Genomic DNA, 19,071 nt, shown 5'->3' with positions numbered 1-19,071 from the left:
TTTTCAAGGGAACGTTTTTGAGCACTCGCCCACCCTGCATATGCCTATATGTTGTGTATGCATGATCATACTTACAGAATTAGATCAGGGAAGGAAGAGATTAAAAATACGTGTAACTAGAAGCCTTGACATTGGCTAACACACTCGACTTTGGCAACCGTTCTCCAAACAGTGACAAGAACGACAACACCAGTAACAGAAATTACTATTATTTCTGATCTCCTGCTATGTGCTGGTCACAGCACAGGTAATTCACTCATGTCATTTTCTCAGTGCTCAAAGGAAAACTAAACGTCCAGGGTCATGTCATAGGAGCGTCTCATTTCCTGCTGACTTCAGGCGAGGCACCCCGGCATAGAGGAGCTCGCTCAAGGTCATACCTTGCGGAGGAGGAGCTGGGGCTGTGTGGCTCCCCGACTCCTGTTGGCTAGGCCAGGGTCACCTCCTCACAGGGCCCCCCCGTGGGCCAGTGCGAGTGGGAGAAGGATCTGTGATTGGATCCCCGCTCAGAGCAGGACCCCCGTGCAGCCGGGACAGTTTAGGCCTCTTCCACGAGCAACCCCCCCACCCCTTGTCTGAGCGGGCCCCTGGGGTGAAACCTCCACTCCCAACTCAGGGGGCTCCAGCGACAGGCCTGGAAGTGAGAGTCCTCTGCACACAGACGCAGGTGAGGAAGTTCCTCCTTGGCTGAGGTTGCTGCAAATGCGTTTCTCCACTCCCCCAAAGGGCATCAGGACGCACTGTGCCAGACGTGTGGCCTCTGCAGCTGGCCACCCCGCTCAGAAACGTGCCTCCCTCACGTCACTAGATTCAAGGTCTTGGACTAGTTCCCTAACTTCTCTGGGCTTCTGCTTTTTCATCTGTAAAATGAAAGAGACGACTTCTCTAGCCCTGGTGTGGGAGCAGATTTGTGGATACATAGCAAGTGCTTAGAAAGGTGCCTGTTGGCAGGAGAGCACAGGATGCGTTCACTGTTACTATTATGGCAAAGGTGTCAGCTTTGGGCACGTTTCCCAGCTGCTTATTATTATTATTTTTTTAAATCTTTATTTGAGAGAGAGAGAGAGAGAGAGAGAGAGACAGTGTGAGAGAGACAGTGCAGGCAGAGGAGGAACAGACAGAGACAGAGACACAGAACCCGAAGCAGGATCCAGGCTCTAAGCTGTCAGCACAGAGCTAGACGCCAGGCTCGAACTCACGAACCGTGAGATCATGACCCGAGTCAAAGTCGATCGCTTAACCGACTGAGCCACCCAGGCAGCATACCCCCCCACCCCCACCCTGTGCCATGTCCAACAAATACATTGAACACACGTGATTCAAAATTAACTATCAAAATTAAACAACAATTTATCTTCGGCTGGGCTTTTAATTGGAACTCAGGACATGACAACTGAAAAGAAATCTAGCTTCCAGGTAAGGTAAGGGCAGGACCCCCTTTTCAGTCTCAAGAGGTTCTCAAACCACCCTGCCTTTTCTTTTCTTTTCTTTTCTTTTCTTTTCTTTTCTTTTCTTTTCTTTTCTTTTCTTTTCTTTTCTTTTCTTCTTTATTTTAATTAATTTATTTTATTTTATTTAAATTAAATTAAATTAAATTTATTTTTTATTTTTAAAATTTACATCCAAGTTAGCATATAGTGCAACAACGTTTTTGGGAGTAGATTCCTTAATGCCTCTTACCCATTTAGCCCATCCCTCCTCCCACAACCCTCTAGTAACCCTCTGTTTGTTCTCCATATTTATGAGTCTATTCTTTTTTGTCCCCCTCTCTGTTTTTATATTTTTGCTTCCCTTCCCTTATGTTCATCTGTTTTGTCTCTTAAAGTCATCATATGAGTGAAGTCATATATTTGTCTTTCTCTGACTAATTTCGCTTAACATAATACCCTCCAGTTCCATCCACGTAGTTGCAAATGGCAAGATTTCATCCTTTTTGATTGCTGAGTAATACTCCACTGTACATATATACCACATCTTCTTTATCCACTCATCCATCGATGGACATTTGGGCTCTTTCCATACTTTGGCTACTGTCGATAGTGCTGCTATAAACATGGGGGTGCACGTGCCCCTTCGAAACAGCACACCAGTATCCCTTGCATAAATGCCTAGTAGTGTTATTGCTGGGTCATAGGGTAGTTCTATTTTTAGTTTTTTGAGGAACCTCCATACTGTTTTCCAGAGTGGCTGCACCAGCTTGCATTCCCACCAGCAATGCAAGAGAGATCCTCTTTCTCCGCATCCTCGCCAACATCTATTGTTGCCTGAGTTGTTAATGTTAGCCATTCTGACAGGTATGAGGTGGTATCTCATTGTGGTTTTGATTTGTATTTCCCTGATGATGAGTGATGTTGAACATTTTTTCATGTGTCGGTTGGCCATCTGGATGTCTTCTTGGAAGAAGTGTCTATTCATGTCTTTTGCCCATTTCTTCACTGGATTGTTTTCTGGGTGATGAGTTTGATAAGTTCTTTGTAGATTTTGGATACTAATCCTTTATCTGATACGTCATTTGCAAATATATTCTCCCATTCTGTCAGCTGCCTTTTAGTTTTGCTGATTGTTTCCTTTGCTGTGTAGAAGCTTTTTATTTTGGGGATGAGATCCCTGTAGTTCATTTTTACTTTTTTTCCCCTTGCCTCTGGAGACGTGTTGAGTGAGTAAAGAGTTGCTGTGGCCCAGGTCAAAGAGGTTTTTTTCCTGCTTTCTTCTCGAGGATTTTGATGGCTTCCTGTCTTACATTGAGGTCTTTTATCAATTTTGAGTTTATTTTTGTGTAGGGTGTAAAAAAGTGGTCCCAGTTCATTCTTCTGCATGTCACTGTCCAGTTTTCCCAGCATCACTTGCTAAAGAGACTGTCTTTATTCCATTGGATATTCTTTCCTGCTTTGTCAAAGATTAGTTGGCCATATGTTTGTGGGTCCATTTCTGGGTTCTTTATTCTGTTCCATTGATCTGAGTGTCTGTTTTTGTGCCGTGCCATTTTAATTTTTAAAAAATATTTATTTACTTATTTTTGTGAGAGAGGGGGAAAGCACAAGCAGTGGAGGGGCAGAGAGAGAGAGACAGACAGACAGACAGACAGACAGAATCTGAAGAGGCTTTAGGCTCCGAGCTGTCAGCACAGAGCCTGACGTGAGGCTTGAACTCACGAACTGCGAAATCATGATCTGAACCGCAGTGGGACGCTCAAACGACTGCGCCACCTAGGCACCCCCGCCCTGCCATTTTAAGTGTGAACTACCAGTTAAGTAACTGGGGAGGTCCCTCAGGCACTCTCAGGAGGAAAGAAAATTCCAGGTGAGAAAAGAGCAAAGGGAAGCCCAGGCCAGAAACTCAGCAAGGGGCAGTCACTAGGAGTTAATCCAGTGGTCCTGGCTCCAGCACCCTTAACCATTCCCGACCTCCACCTCCCTGAGGTGAGGAACCTCAGCCAACCTGCTTTGCAGCTCCCTCAGAAAGCTCACGTGATAACATCCTTTTGCATGACAGTGACATGCCTGGTGGCTGGGGGCTCCTGGAGAGTCTCAGGCTGGTCTGGTGGGCAGGCTTGTGAGTAGAAGGTTGGGACTTTCAGCAGCCATGCCCTCCATCCCACCTCTGGGAGAGGAGAGGGACTACAGATTTCATTAATGGCAGTGATTTGGTCTACAATGATCGTGCCTATGTAAGAAGCTTCCATAGACGTCCTAAGTGAAGGGGTCTGAAGAGCTGCCTGGTTGCCGAATGTGCGGAGGTGCATGGAAGCTCCGTGTCCCCCACCTCGTGCCTTGCCCTGTGAATCTCTTCACGTGTGTGCTCTCTCATATCCTTTCTTACATGATCAACCAGCAAGTAGAAGTATTTCTCTGACTACTATGTACCTGTTACAGCAAATGATCAAAGCTGAGGAGGGGGTCACGGAGCCCCCAGTTTGTGGCAAAATCGAGCACAAGTGTGGGTAACGTGGGGACCCACTACTTGAGGCTGGTGTCTGAGGTAGACAGTAGTCTTGTGGGGCCGAGCCCTTATTTGTGGGGTCTGCGTTAGCCCCAGGCAGGTAGTAAGCTATAGGATATCCGGCTGGTGTTGGAGAGTTGGTCGGTGTGGGAAGAAACCCACACATGTCTGGTCATAGAAGTGTTCTAGAAAGGTTGAGTGGGTAGAGGATGAAGCAGAGAGAGTTTCCTTCTCACAGCCCGAATCTCAGAATCTTGGAGTCTCACATGTTCTCCGTCCCCAGCACAGGTTGCTGATTTGATGCGGGGACCCCCACAACATCCTGGTATTTCTTTCGCTAGTCTATCAGTGAGCGTTTGTTCAATGGGCATTTTCTCATGTTCTTTATTTTAGCTTCACCTGAAGGCATTTCTTCTTTTTGTTTTTAAAGTTTATTTTTTTATTTTGAGAGAGACAAAGATAGTGCAAGTGGGGGAGGGGCAGAGAGAGAGAGAGAGAGAGGGGGAGAGAGAGGGAGACAGAGAATCCCAGGCAGGCTCTGTGCTGTCAGCTTGGAGCCCAATGTGGGGCTCCAAGCTACGAAACTGTGAGATCATGACCTGAGCCAAAACCAAGAGTCGGATGCTTAACTGACCTAGCCACCCAGGGACCCCAAAAGGTATTTCTTGATGACTAACTCAGATTAGAAATTGGGCATCCTCAGACACCAGCCATATTTCATCTGAAGGAAAATGAAGATGCCCACGCTGAGCAAGAAGGCAAAAAAAGCAGGTACCTGTCAGCCTGCTGGGCACGAACAGGAGTTCTTTTTCCATCTGTAGTCGGACGTGGGCGCTTTCATAATCTGCAGGTCTGACTGCCACAAAATCCGCAGCTGCGTGATCTAAGCCCCACAGAAAAGCCTCGGCCTCTGTAGCACTAATCAGCAATTGTTCATCCTGCAGCGGATTAAACAGATGGAAAAAGATCCGTTAAGATTACCAGTTTACTTAGAAAAATAATAATGACATTAAATTCATCAAACAATATATCTTATAATAAAGTTACCTTTTCCTTTTGTTTATTTTTAAAAAAAAATTTTTAACGTTTATTTATTTTTTGAGAGACAGAGACAAAGAATGAGCTGGGGAGGGGACAGAGAGGGAGGGGGAGTCACAGATTCCAAAGCAGGGTCTAGGCTCCAAGTTGTCAGCACAGAGCCCGATGCAGGGCTCGAACTCACCAACCGTGAGATCATGACCTGAGCCAAAGTCAGCCGCCTAAACGACGGAGCCACTCAGGGGTCCCATCCTTTTGTTTATCTTTTTAAATGTCTATTTATTTATTTTTGAGAGACAGAGAGCGAGGGAGAGAACGAGCACAAGCAAGGGGGAGGAGCAGAGAGAGAGGAAGACACAGAATCGGAAGTAGGCTCCAGGCTCTGAGCTGTCAGCACAGAGTCTGACACAGGGCTTGAACTCATGAACTGCGAGATCATGACCTGACCCGAAGTCGGATGCTCAACCGACTGAGCCACCCAGGCACCCCCGTTTATCTTTTTTAAATTAAAAATTTTTTTTTGTGTACCTTTTTTTAAATTTGTTTTTTAAATGTTAATTTATTTTTGAGAGAGAGAGAGACAGCACGCGTGAGTTGGGGAGAGGCAGAGAGAGGGGAACAGAGGATCTGAAGCAGGCTCTGCACTGACAGCACAGAGTCCGATGTGGGGCTTGAACCCAAGAACTGTGAGATCATGACCTGAGCTGAGGTCGGACGCTCAATCCACTGAGCCACCCAGGCGCCCTGTTTATCTTTTTTTTTTTAATGAAGGCCTAAAGCTGTCTGGCCTTTCATATTTAACAGGTGGGTTTTTTGTCTTTCACTACTCCACGTACTTGGGAAATGTCAAAATCAGAATGGGCTGAAGACAGAAGACGTGTGCTGCGCAAAGCTACTGAAATCTCAACAATTCTGGCCTCCTCTGATGGCATGCATTCTTCCACATTTAGTTAAAGTACTTGGGCCCAGAAGTTATGTAGTATGTTAACCTTCCGACCGGCACGGACCCCAGGACACAACATGGACAGCTGTGTCCACACTCCGCTCAGGCTACTGGGTCTTGCCTCCCAGCTCCCTGCACTGCCTGCCTGCCTTTGGGGAGCTTACCTATCGTTCTTTTTTTAAAAAATTTTTTTAGTGTTTATTTATTTTAGAGAAAGAGAGGGACAAAAAAAGAGAGAGCATGAGTGGGGGAGGGGCAGGGAAAGACAGAGACACAGAATCCAAAGCAGGCTCCAGGCTCTGGGCTGTCAGCACAGAGCCCCACGCGGGGCTCGAACCCATGAACCATGAGATCATGGCCTGAGCTGAAGCTTAACCGACTGAGCCACTCAGACGCCCGACCTTACCTACTGTTCTAATCCTTGTTTTTCTCACCCATCAGATGGCGATATTTAACAGAGCTTACCTCTTAGGGTTTTGTGAGAATTATCGGACTTAGAATTCATAAAAATTCTAAGTACTGGGTCTGTAATCACAAATGTTCGCTGAAGCATATTAATTTTGTTTGTGTAGTTTCCAAATTTTTTCTCCTTTTCTTTCTTCCTCCTCTCCTTCTCCACCTTACTTTTCTCCTTCTTCTCTTTCTCCTCCACCACTTTTCTTTTTTTAGATTGAAGCCCAGTGCCCATTAATGAACAATATCTTTAAAAATGTTTATTTAAAGATAAATAATTTAAAGATAATGCAGGGGAGGGGCAGAGAGGCAGACAGAGAGGGAGACACAGAATCTAAAGCAGGTTCCAACTGTCAGCACAGAGCCCGACATGGGGCTTGAACCCCCAAGCCGTGAGATCATGACCTGAGCTGAAGTCGGATGCTTAACTGACTGAGCCACCCAGGCGCCCCCTAAGCAACGTCTTTTAAAATCCCGTGGAGATTTGCACAGGTGGTTGCCTGGTTACCTGTCTCTTAATATTTCTTCCCAAATATACACAACAATGAGAAGGGGAAGTGAATCTATGTGCTGACCAAGCTCTCAGCGCAACTTGAAGACAGAGAATTCCAAAATCGTCAAAAAAGTAAAAAAAGAAAAAAGTGCCCTAATTTCAGTGTGTGACGTTTCTCGCTTGTGCCCCTCTTCTGCTTCGCGGTGAGCAGAGACAGACTGAGAAATACGGCAGAGAAGACAGAAAAGAAGAGCTACAAATAATCTGCAACCTCTGCCAGAAAGACTAAATCCACCTTGAGCATAAAAATACTGAGGAAGGGTCTGAGCAGACAAGAGCGCGCATGGAGTACGGGGACGGGGCCTCACCTTGCACACGATTTCAAAGGGCAGTTTTAGGAACACGTCGCTTCCAGGGGAGAAACACGCAAAAGAGAGAAGAGGTGGCTTTTGGAGACAAGTGTCATGATTTCAGAAGCCTACAAATCTGTTGCCAGTCCTGCTTCCAGAAGCGGACCCTGGTTCTCCTCCCGTTCTGGGGGCGCTGCACTCAATGACTTCCTTCATTGGAATTGAGGATTATGAGTATAGGTATGTAGCTTCTGGCTCTAGGTCAGGAAAGGGCACCGTGGCTTCCTCCTTGTTTCCTCCCGGATACGTGCTTTGGGGGAAATCCGCTGTCGTGTCATGAGGACACTCAAGCAGCTTTGTGGGGAGCCTCTGAACTGAGGCTTCCCGCCAGCAGCTCTTGCCGGGCAGAAGAATAAACCACCTTGGGAGCAAACCCTCCTGCTTAGTCAAGCTTCCAAATGATTGCGTTCTTGGCCTCGTCTGCAACCTCCAGAGACATCCAGAGTCAGAACAAGCTGAATACTGATTTGTAAACCAATTAGTATGGAACAAGCTTCTGTAAGCCTAGGTAAAAAATTCCATTTTGATTCTGTTGCTTGTGTTTTGGTATCATCTCCAAAAACTCACTACCAGCCCCCATGTCAAGGGGCTTTTTTTGTATTTTTTTTTTTTTCCTAGGAGTTTCGTGGTTTCGGGTCTTACATTTAAGCCTTTAATCCATTTTGAGATATGGGTCCACTTTCATTCTTTTACATGTGAATATCTAATTATCCTAGCACCATTTATTGAAGAGACTGTCTTTTCTTCACTGAGTATTCTTGGCTCCCTTGTCAAATTAAAAAATTTTGTTTTGAATGTTTGTTTATTTTTGAGAGAGAGAAAGACAGCATGAGCGGGGGAAGGGAGAGAAAGAGGGAGACACAGAATCCTAAGCAGGCTTCAGGCTTCGAGCTGTCAGCACACAGCCTGACATGGGGCTCGATCCCACAAACCGTGAGATCATGACCTGACTCAAAGTCTGATGCTCAACAGACTGAGCCACCCAGGCGTCCCTCCCTTGTCAAATATTAGTTGACCATATATGCTTGGGTTTATTTCTGTACTGCCCATTCTATTCCATTGACCTATTTGTCTGTTTTTAATGCCAGTACCATGCTGTTTTGATGACTATAAGCTTTATAATATGGCTTGAAATCAAAGAGCGATGCCTCCTGTTTTGTTCTTTCTCAGGATTACTTTGGCTTTTTGCATCTTTTGTGGTTCCACATAAATTTTAGGAGTGTTTTTTTCTACTTCTGTAGCAAGTGTCATTGAAACCTTTATAGAGATTGTATTGAATCTACAGATGGCTTTTGGTAGTAGTCACATTTTAATAATATTAACTCTCCCAATCCATGAACATGTGATAGCTTTACATTTGTTTGTATCTTTGATTCCTTTCATCACTGTCATACTTTTCAGAGTACAGGTCTTTCACTTGCTTAGTTAAATTTATTCCTAAGTATTTTAGTGTTCGTGATACTATTGTAAATGGGATCAATTTCTTTATTTCTTTTTCGGGAAACTTATGGCTACTGTAAAGAAACACTACCGATTTTTGTATGTTAACTTTGTATGTTGCAACTTCACTAAATTCATTGATTAGGTCTCCCAATTTTTTAGTTGAGTCGTCAGGATTACGTCTGTAGGGCACCTGGGTGGCTCAGTCGGTTAAGCTTCCAACTTCAGGTCATGATCTTGCGGTTCGTGAGTTCAAGCCCCACATTGGGCTTTGTGCTGACAGCTCAGAGCCTGGAGCCCATTTTGGATCCTGTGTCTCCCTCTCTCTGTCTGCCCCTCCCCTACTCATGCTCTATCTCTCTTTTCTTCAAAAATAAATAAACATTAAAAAAATTAAGAAAAAAATCATAGCATCTGCAAGTAGAGACAATTTTACTTTTTTTTTTTTCCAATTTGGATACTTTTTATTTCTTTTTCTTGCCTGATGGCTCTAGCTAGCCTTCTAGTACTATGTCGAATAGGAAAGGTAAGAGTGGGCAGCATCATCTTGCTCCTGATCTTAGAGGAAAAGCTTTCAACTTTTCACCATTGAGTATGATGTTAGCTGTGGGCTTGTCATAGATGGCCTTTATTACATTGAGGTACATTCCTTCTATGCCTAATTTATGAGTTTTTATCATGAATGTTTTAGATGTAACTTTGAAGTGTTTAGACCTCTTCTATACAATGTGTATGCACTCAAATGTAGAGAGGATTATGCCATTTTGCAAAGACTATGTTAAAAAGACAGCTTTCCTAGAGCCCAACTGTCCATCGATGGATGAATGGATAAAGAAGATGTGCTATATATATACAATGGAGTATTACTCAGCAATCAATAAGAATGAAATCTTGCCATTTGCAACTACGTGGATGGAACTGGAGGGTATTATGCTAAGTGAAATTAGTCAGAGAAAGACAAAAATTATATGAGGACTTTAAGAGACAAAGCAGATGAACATAAGGGAAGGGAAACAAAAATAATATAAAAACAGGGAGGGGGACAAAACAGAAAAGATTCATAAATACGGAGAACAAACTAAGGGTTACTGGAGGGGTTGTGGGAAGGGGGATGGGCTAAATGGGTAAGGGGTAGTAAGGAATCTACTCCTGAAATAATTGTTGCACTATATGCTAACTAATTTGGATGTAAATCTAAAAAGTAAAAGTAAATAAAATAATAAATAAATAAATATTTTTCTTAACATGTAATTTGAATCTAAATCATGAGAAAATATCAGACAAACTCAAGTTGAGAGACTTATTTAAAATAACTAGCTAGTATTCTTGAAACTTGTCAATGTCAAGAAGGATAAAGACAGACTGAGGAACTTTCCCAGATGGGTGGAGACCAAGGAGATATGAAGCCTCAAAGCAACATAGGATCCTGGACTACAAAAAGACAATTGTCAAAATTTGAATCAGGTTTGTAGATTAAGGTATTTTTATCAACATTAATCTCCTGGTTTTAATAGTTTATGGCAGTAATTTGTTTATATTTGGGGAAGCTGGGTGAAGGGTGTATGGAAACTGAGTAACATTTCTGTAATTCTTTTGGAAATACAAAATTATTCTAAATAAAAGCTATTTCCCTCCAAAAAAAAAAAAAAAAAAAAAAGACAGCTTTCCTTCATACTAATCCTCTCAATTTTACTCCTTCCCACTTCCAAAAAGAAACAAAAACAAAAACAAAAAAACACACCAGAATAATCAGAATAGGTGCTCCTGATTTGGAAATTCCAAAGAATTCAACTGGAAAAGGTACCTTCGTGCTCTAAATTTACTCTTACAATTTTCTGTAATCAAGGTCCTTAGAATTAAAAGGTGTTTGAATTAAAAATTTGTATAAAATCTAGCAATTCATCAAAATGCCCTAGAAATAGATTCTAATCACCATCATTACATAACGACAAACATTTCTAAACGCTTCAACTTTTGCGGCAAATGCCACCAGAGACATTAAGTTGCACTCATGTATCAGATATAAGTACCAAACTATATGTGCATTTCAAGTTTGCAAGGCACCCATGTACTTAAAATGTGTATGGAGACTTACTGTATGGCTTTGCTGCTTTATTGGAGGATGTTAATCTTACGGTACTTTTCCACCCAACGGTAGGCAGACATCTTGCTCCAAGGGGCTTTAGATAGCTGTCACTAAATTATTTTAATTGCTGTCTTGAAGTTAACAAGTGTTATAATGAAATAATCTACCTGATGCTAAATAAAGGTTTTAGAATGTCCCCCCACCCCAAAGGAATTTTGTCAAATGTTTTTCCTGTATCTGTTAGGATTTCCTTTTTAAAACTTTTTATGTCTGTATGTATGTATTTATTAAAAAGGCTTTATAATGTCTCCCCTCCCCACCCCAAAAAATGGAATTTTGTCAAATGTTTTTTTCTGTATCTATTAGGATTTCCTTCTTAAAACTAGAATTTCCTTTTTAAAACAAAACTAAAAGGCAACCAATGGAATGGGAAAAGATATTTGCAAATGACATATCAGACAAAGGGCTAGTATCCAAAATCTATAAAGAGCTCACCAAACTCCACAACTGAAAAACAAATAATCCAGTGAAGAAACGGGCAGAAAACATGAATAGACACTTGCTCAAAGAAGACATCCAGATGGCCAACAGGCACATGAAAAGATGCTCAACGTCGCTCCTCATCAGGGAAATACAAATCAAAACCACTGTGAGATATCACCTCATGCCAGTCAGAGTGGCCAAAATGAACAAATCTGGAGACTATAGATACTGGAGAAGATGTGGAGAAACGGGAACCCTCTTGCACTGTTGGTGGGAATGCAAACTGGTGCAGCCACTCTGGAAAACAGTGTGGAGGTGCCTCAAAAAATTAAAAATAGATCTACCCTATGACCCAGCGATAGCACTGCTAGGAATTTACCCAAGGGATACAGGAGTGCTGATGCATAGGGGCACTTATACTCCAATGTTTATAGCAACACTTTCAACAATAGGCAAATTATGGAAAGAGTCTAAGTGTCCATCAGCTGATGAATGGATAAAGAGATTGTGGTTTATATACACAATGGAATACTACGTGGCAATGAGAAAGAATGAAATATGGCTTTTTGTAGCAATGTGGATGGAACTGGAGAGTGTTATGCTAAGTGAAATAAGTCATACAGGGAAAGACAGATACGTTTTCTGTCTTATGTGGATCCTGAGAAACTTAACAGAAGACCATGAGGGAGGGGAAGGAAAAGAAAAAAAGAGGTTAGAGAGGGAGTGAGCCAAACCATAAGAGACTCTTAAAAACTGAGAACAAACTGAGGGTTGATGGGGGATGGGAGGGACGGGAGGGTGGGTGAGGGGTATTGAGGAGGGCACTTGTTGGGATTAGCACTGGGTGTTGTATGGAAACCAATTTAGCAATAAATTTCATATTAAAAATTTGTTTTTAGTTTTATTGAGATATAATTGGCATATCCAAATCTTTTTGTTAAAAAAATAAATCTTTTTTTTAAATGTTTGTTTATTTATGAGAGGGGGCAGGGAGGAGCAGAGAGAGAGGGAGACAGAGGATCTGAAGCAGGCTCTGCTTTGTTAGCACAGAGCCCAACGCGGGGCTCGAACTCATGAACTGTGAGATCATGACCTGGGCTGAAGTCAAACACTTAAATCATTAAGCCACCCCGGTGCCTCCAAATCTTTTTCTTCCTTCCTTCCTTCCTTCCTTACTTCCTTCCTTCCTTCCTTCCTTCTTCCTTCCTTCCTCTTTCTTTCTTTCTTTCTTTCTTTCTTTCTTTCTCCCTTTTCTTCCTTCTTTCCTTCCTTCCTTCCTTCCTTCGTTCCTTCCTCCCTTTCCTTCCTTCCTTCCTTCCTTCCTTCCTTCCTTCCTTCCTTCCTTTGTTCCTTCCTCCCTTTTCTTCCTTCCTTCCTTCCTTCCTTCCTTCCTTCCTTCCTTCCTTATGTCCAACATGACGCTCAAACTCACGACTGTGAGATCAAGAGTCACACATTCTACTGACTGAGCCAACCAGGTACCCTGAATTTCTTTCCCTTTTAATGCTGAATACTTTTCCATCGTATGTCTACACCAGTTTGTTCATCCATTCATCTGTTGATGGACACTTGGGTTGCCTTCACCTTTTGGCTATTGTGAACAATGCTTCTATCAGCATAAGTGTCCAAGTATCTGTTTGAGTGCCTGCTTCCTATCCTTTTGGGTCTAAACCCAGAAGTGGAACTGTGGGACCATAATAATTCCATGTTTAAATTTTTTGAGGAATAACCAGGCTGTTTTCACAGCAGCTCCTCCATTTCACGTCACCATCAGCAATGCACAAGGGTCTAGTTTCTTAAAATCCTTGTCCACACTTGTTCTTTTCATTTTTTAAAAATAATAGCCATTCTAATTTGTGTAAAATGGTATCTCGTTGTGGTTTAGATTTGCAGTTCTCTAATGATTAGTGACGTTAAACATATTTTCATGTACTTATTGCCCATCTGTAGATCTTCTTTGGAAAGATGTCTATTCAAGTCCTTTGTCCATTTTTTTTTTAATGGTGTGTTTTCTTTTGCCTCACATATACCTCCCACGATGATAGAATCTGAGCTGTAGCTCGGGTGTGGAATGGGGCATAAAAAACTGATCACCTGTAAGGTTGTGGGAAGAGAGAGCAGGCGTCATGTGCCTTGGAGAGGTGAACAATTTGCACATGAAATGAATGCTAACACTGTGTGGGTCTAGCAACAAGAACCGGCAAGCCACATGGTTGGGCTTTTCTCTTTTTCCACCAGAGAGAAATGGACAGATTTAATCAAGGTCCTTATTACCCAAACCGTGGGGTAAAATCAGCGGCTACAGAAAGTAATGGCAATGTCGTATCCCCATTGCTTTCAATGAAGACATGGATGAGCTGCGTGGTGGTGACAAGTCTGTCCTCAGCCACTCCCTGGCGAAGATGTCATCACCATCACCAGTGTCACCATTGTGGTCAGTAACATCATCATCATCCCTCTCCTCATAACCGTCGTAATATTAAATACCGTTTTGTGGATTCCCTGCACAGGTGGCTCTTCTTCCTCTCCTTCCTCCTCCTCTTGGGTAGTTCCATCTCTATTTTTTGCTTTCGGTTTTTCCTCTGATTCCTCCGGTTCAGGATCAAAGTTGAAAGTGAAGAAGTTATAGGCTTCTTCGGCAGAAGGGAAGCCAGGTGGGACCTACGGAGAAACAGCAAGTAATAGAACTTCAGGTTGCGTAAGCCGAGGTGAGTGCCGGGTGCTAATGGTACTGGGCACATTGGAGGCATCCCACACGTGTTACCTTTGTCGAAGGTCCGAGATGACCCATCACAAACTTTAACAAAGTGCAGCAGGCAGTTGGGGGCTTCCTCTAATACTTTCACGAGTTACTTTTCTTTAATAAGCTAGCGAACATTCTAATAAGCATATCAATATCTTATGTACAGCAGTAAAAGCTTTTGAAAAGATGATTAAGATGCCAAAAAAAAAGAAAAAAAAAGAAAAAAGTAGATTCATTATTTTATAGGCCACTGTTGAGATAGTTTTGTTTAATTAGGAGCAATTCAGGGGTTTGTTAACTTTTTTTTTTTTTTTTAATGTGCTTTTTCGGTTTTGATTCCTCCTGAGTTCCTACCCCGTTTTTTCCCCATAATGAAAGCTGGTACAACTGCAGAGCTGAACAAATAATCTTCCTGCTAACATTTCCTGCCCTGCCCTGTACTCCTCTTCATCCAGTCAGACAGTATTCTAATCTCTCCTAGTAGATTCAAGCATTTATTTATTTATTTATTTATTTATTTATTTATTTATTTATTATTTTTTACAGTTTATTTGTTTTTGAGAGAGAGAGAGAGAGAGAGAATGCATGTGAGCAGGGGAGGGGCAGAGAGAGGGGGAGAGAGAGAGAGAGAGAGAAATCCCAAGCCGGCTCTGCGGTGTCAGCACAGAGCCCGACTTGGGGCTTGAACTCACGAACCGTGAGATCATGGCCTGAGCCAAGATCAGGAGTCAGATGCTTCACTGACTGAGCCCCCCAAGCGCCCCTAGATTTAAGCATTTTAAAAGTAAGAATCAGTTCTCATGCTTTTCTCTTGCATACTCCACTGCAATAAGAGTCGGGCTATATATATGGGCATCTCTCACTGGATATATTTGAAAAACACAAACAGGACAACAAAACACATGATTTAAAGCAGGCATGATTTAAAAAGACAGGCTTTCTCACCGGGGGTTTAGTCTTGATTTTTCGTACAGAATCACGGAACTTTACTCTCGAGCGACTTTGGGAATCATCTTCTTGTTCAGTCTTTTGTGCCTCCTCCCCTGGCTATAGGAGTGGAAAATAGGATAGACAGAACACTTAAATCAAGAAACTAAACATGTTCTAAAATAAACATGAACTCTCAAAGGGGAAACCTCAGACCATTGGTGTAGACCACCATTCCCAAGGTATGAAATGCTTACAAATGTCAAATATATTTGAAGGTTAAGGTTGCTGAATATTTTCTTACTTCTGTCTCTCTCAAGACTCGACAAAGATAGAATTTTATACTCACTAGGCCCTAACATGACAAATGCTATTTCTTCTGCAGATCAATAGATAACGTAGTTCATAGAGGACCATTTCCAAACAGTCTATGACGGAAAGCATCAATAATGTCTGAAAGTGACTGTATCTGACCAACAGCCTCCAGGACGCGAGGCCTGTCCTTGCAAACCCCTGGAGGGGCCCTTCCCACTGGAAACGAGTTCTGTCTCTGATAGCTCAATGTGCTGATTCTCATTATGGGGGCTCCCTTTGTCCTCTGATCAGGCCAATCCACCAGGGGCTGTCCTCACTTTGTCCTCATTTCTGCTTCTAATCCACTCCTCCTAGAACCCGAGGATTCCTTTTTTCCCACCCAGCACAATCCAAATGCCAACCCTTCCTTTGGAGCGACTCTAAGCCATTCTAGTAGCATATCTAGACATTCATAGTAAGAAGGGACACACTTATTCTACGTGCAGATTATTATCTGTGCTGAGACTTGTGTCACAGCATGGAATGACTTTAGTTAGGGCGAGCGGAATATAGTACACCCATACTGGGGCCCCTCCACCTATGCTTCTCAAGTGCTGCCTGTTTTTCCAGACCATGCACAGCTACTTCCTTTCTCAGACTACTCTTTTCTAGAATCTTATTGTCTGAGGCACATCAGGTGCTGCTTTGTATAGCTTAGTAATCAAACCATGGAGTCTGGAGTCTGACTGCCTAGCCCTGAATCCCAACTCCATCACTTAACAGCTTAGGCCACCTGCTTTGAGCATCAAATAAGGCCATGCACCTAAAATATGCCCCTAGTTACGGCTCAGTAACGGTGGGTCTTAGTGTCACATTCTTCATTTTCTTCTTACGTGTCTTTTATCTTCCTAGCTTGTATGTACATCGTGTGGCTATAAAAGTTTTATTTTAGTCTGCCAGAAATTAGAGCCTGATGCAAGGGTCTTTTGTGCCTGATTTTTGTGGCTTATTTTGAAAAGTGGTACCAAAGAACAGGAGTTGGGAACTGGGGAGAATGAAACAGGAGGAAAAGCCAATTCTGGCGAATGTTACTGAGCTGGCTAACGCGGTGGTGACCAGGGCTCTATCCCACTGGAGTCCCGCTGAGGACAGTGCTTCTCAGAATTGCCTGCCTAGGACATGGAAGAGTGGATCCTTTCTCATGGCTTCTGTTCCCAGTGTGCAAGAGTTGCCCCAGGCTCCTGGCCCTTCCAGTTTTGTGAAAGTCTCAGAATGGCTGGGCGGGTCTCCACAGGCCGGTGGCGAGAGCTTGAGATCCTTGAGTGCGATAAAACAGGGTGCTATGAAATTTCACCCAGGTACAGCTAGATGTCCAGCATGACCAGAATAAAAACGAGGTGTCGGTTGGGGCACCTGGGTGGCTCAGTTGGTTGAGCGTCTGACTTTGGCTCAGGCCATGATCTCGCCGTTCGTGGGTTCGAGCCCCGTGTTGGCCTCTGTGCTGACAGCGCAGAGCCTGGAGCCTGCTTGGGATTCTGTGTCTCCTTCTGTCTCTGCCTCTCCCCAAAATAAATAAACATTAAAAAAATAATTAAAAAAATAAAAAGCTTTAAAAAAACAACGAGATATCAGTTGGGTATAATTTACCATAGTATCAAGAGAATATATGCCATTCCCACTTGTGTAAAATTCTACATTTTTCCTTTGTTTTCTCATTTCGCAGTATTAAGTTAGATTCAATAGTTATATACCAACTCAACCATATAAAAGTTGAAGCTGCACTGGAGAGTAAATTCCACGGTGCAATGCAAAGTATGGAGTTGTTGGTCTTGGTAAATTCCAGAATTTGAAATGTTGTTTTGATGAGGAAAGAAGCAGATGAATGTTATTCAGTGTAAGGACAAATGATTTTAAAATATTAGGGTAGAATAAAGAGCCGATTCCAGGGCTTGGTCAGGGGGATTTCCAAAGCTCTGTCAAGTCTGATCCTCTCCCGAAATGGGGCTAAGCCTTTCTCATGTGCTGTTGAAGATGCCTTTCTGCCCCTGTCTGCCTCAGAATCTGCCACCTTCTACAGCTCATGGGACAGACTGGTGGGTTTGAAAACATGGAAAATAAGCCAAGAGGTCAACCGCTGGGAGAGGGGACAGATTGGTTCTGAACAGGCAAGCCTTAGCTTTCAGGGATCTGTGAGAAATGGTGTGAATAAAACATGAGACCCGACAGCAAGTCTAACACTGGTAGTTTAGAAAATAAAATCAGTAGGTTAAATTCCAGGTAGCCCAATATGTGCATACCGACAGTTTAGTGTTTTATGCGTTTTGTTCCTTTCCATCTCTTCCTGTACTTTCCTGGCTCAGAGGATATTACAGTCACACAATATAATTTCATTGGCGTGCTTCATTTGCCAGAGTGGTGGTTTTATCACAGTGTATATACACTTGATATAAAAGTCTGTTATGTAACTTTTATCAAATCTAAAATGATATTTATATTGGTACGGTAAAAAAATAAAAAATTCTATTAGTACATTTAAGGTCATTAAATGCACTTAAAATGACTGAGTGGGTGGAATTAAATTTTAAAGAACTGTTACCTATAACACATTTGTATAATCTTAAAGTACTAAAGTACATTCAACTTCAAGGCAGCAAATACTGAGTGCCGATCACCACATAGTCCATGCATCCAGCTGGCATTTTTTGTCACCTTTGGATTTATTGTGTCCTCTACGAAGGCTCTATAGGCCTCTTGTAATTTGAACAAGACAATCTTAAGTCCCATCACTTTTACCATAGCACAAATACAAAATATAGTAGTTCAAGCCCTAATCTTCTCTTCTAAACTACCATTCAACATTTTTGATTCCCTAAGAGACATCCTAATCTGTATTGTCTTGTAGACACCTGAAATTTTTGTATATGCTTCATACTAGTCAAGATACTAAACGCGATACCTGATTTGCAAATAATTTCTCCCACTCTGTGTTGTCTTTTCTCTTTCTTGATGATGCCCTTTGAAGCACAAACGTTTTTAATTTTGGTGAAGCCCAGTGTGTCTATTTATTCTTTTGCTGCAGGTGCTTTTGGAGTCATGGGTAAGAAACCACTGCTTAAATTGAGATAACTCAAATTTTATATAACCTAACCTCATGGCTGGAGTTAAGTGCCCTTTCTGTGGGCTCCAAATGTTTTCCAGCACGGAATTTAACCACCTTGTCTCCACATTGTCCGTTAATGTCTGCGATCCCCACTGGGCTCTTCTAGGTTGGGCTATTGCCATCCATGGTAACGTTGTGTTGTCAGAGCCAATTGGACACCGGCCAGGAAGGCGTCTGTTGTAGATGCTGGCTGGGCAACACATAGACTACATCAAAGAATCAGGTCTTGGGACAGTGAACCAGGCCCACAAATGAAGGAATAATTCTGGTCATCTCTAGCGGAGGCCAAATATTCAAATGTTCTGCTATTTTCACTTTAGTATTCACGTGTTTTTAGACATTTGTGTTTTGCCTTGTTCTCATACAAAATAAAAAGAAATGCTAAAGAGAATAAACAGAGGTTGGTGTTGGTGAATTCGGATTACCGACCAGTATTCCCAACCGTTTTCTCCTTTTCCCTCTTACTCTACAGTCTCTAACAATAGCTAACTCTTACATAGAAAGGGCTCCCCATGTGCCAGACAGTGTTGAAAACAGCGTTAACATGTCTGAGTCCGTTGAATCCTCAAAACAATACCAAGAATTAGGTTCTAGTAGTATCACCTTTTACAGAGGTGGGAAGTGGGGTCCAGAGGGTAGGTAAATTACATGTCCAAGGTCAC

At 42.6% G+C, this 19,071-nt stretch overlaps 1 protein-coding gene across 4 annotated transcripts in view; it reads right to left on the bottom strand.

Annotated features, from left to right (window-relative positions):
• The window catches only part of CC2D2A (coiled-coil and C2 domain containing 2A), a 147,546-nt gene that overhangs the window by 93,633 nt on the left and 34,842 nt on the right, over positions 1 to 19,071 (bottom strand). For all 4 annotated transcript variants that reach the window (XM_060655394.3, XM_078446255.2, XM_060655393.3 and 1 more), the window contains 3 exons: positions 14,974 to 15,075; positions 13,773 to 13,946; positions 4,715 to 4,877 (listed from right to left, as the gene is read on the bottom strand). In XM_060655394.3, coding sequence (XP_060511377.3) covers positions 4,715 to 4,877; positions 13,773 to 13,946; positions 14,974 to 15,075 — 439 coding nt within the window. The remainder of the gene's footprint in view (positions 1 to 4,714; positions 4,878 to 13,772; positions 13,947 to 14,973; positions 15,076 to 19,071) is intronic.

This window comes from Panthera onca, chromosome B1 (assembly GCF_046562875.1).
Source record: "Panthera onca isolate mPanOnc1 chromosome B1, mPanOnc1 haplotype 2, whole genome shotgun sequence".
In the NCBI taxonomy this organism is placed as follows: Eukaryota; Metazoa; Chordata; class Mammalia; order Carnivora; family Felidae; genus Panthera; species Panthera onca.
Note: the sequence above shows the minus strand (reverse complement) of the source record. Positions and strands in the feature narration are given on the sequence as shown.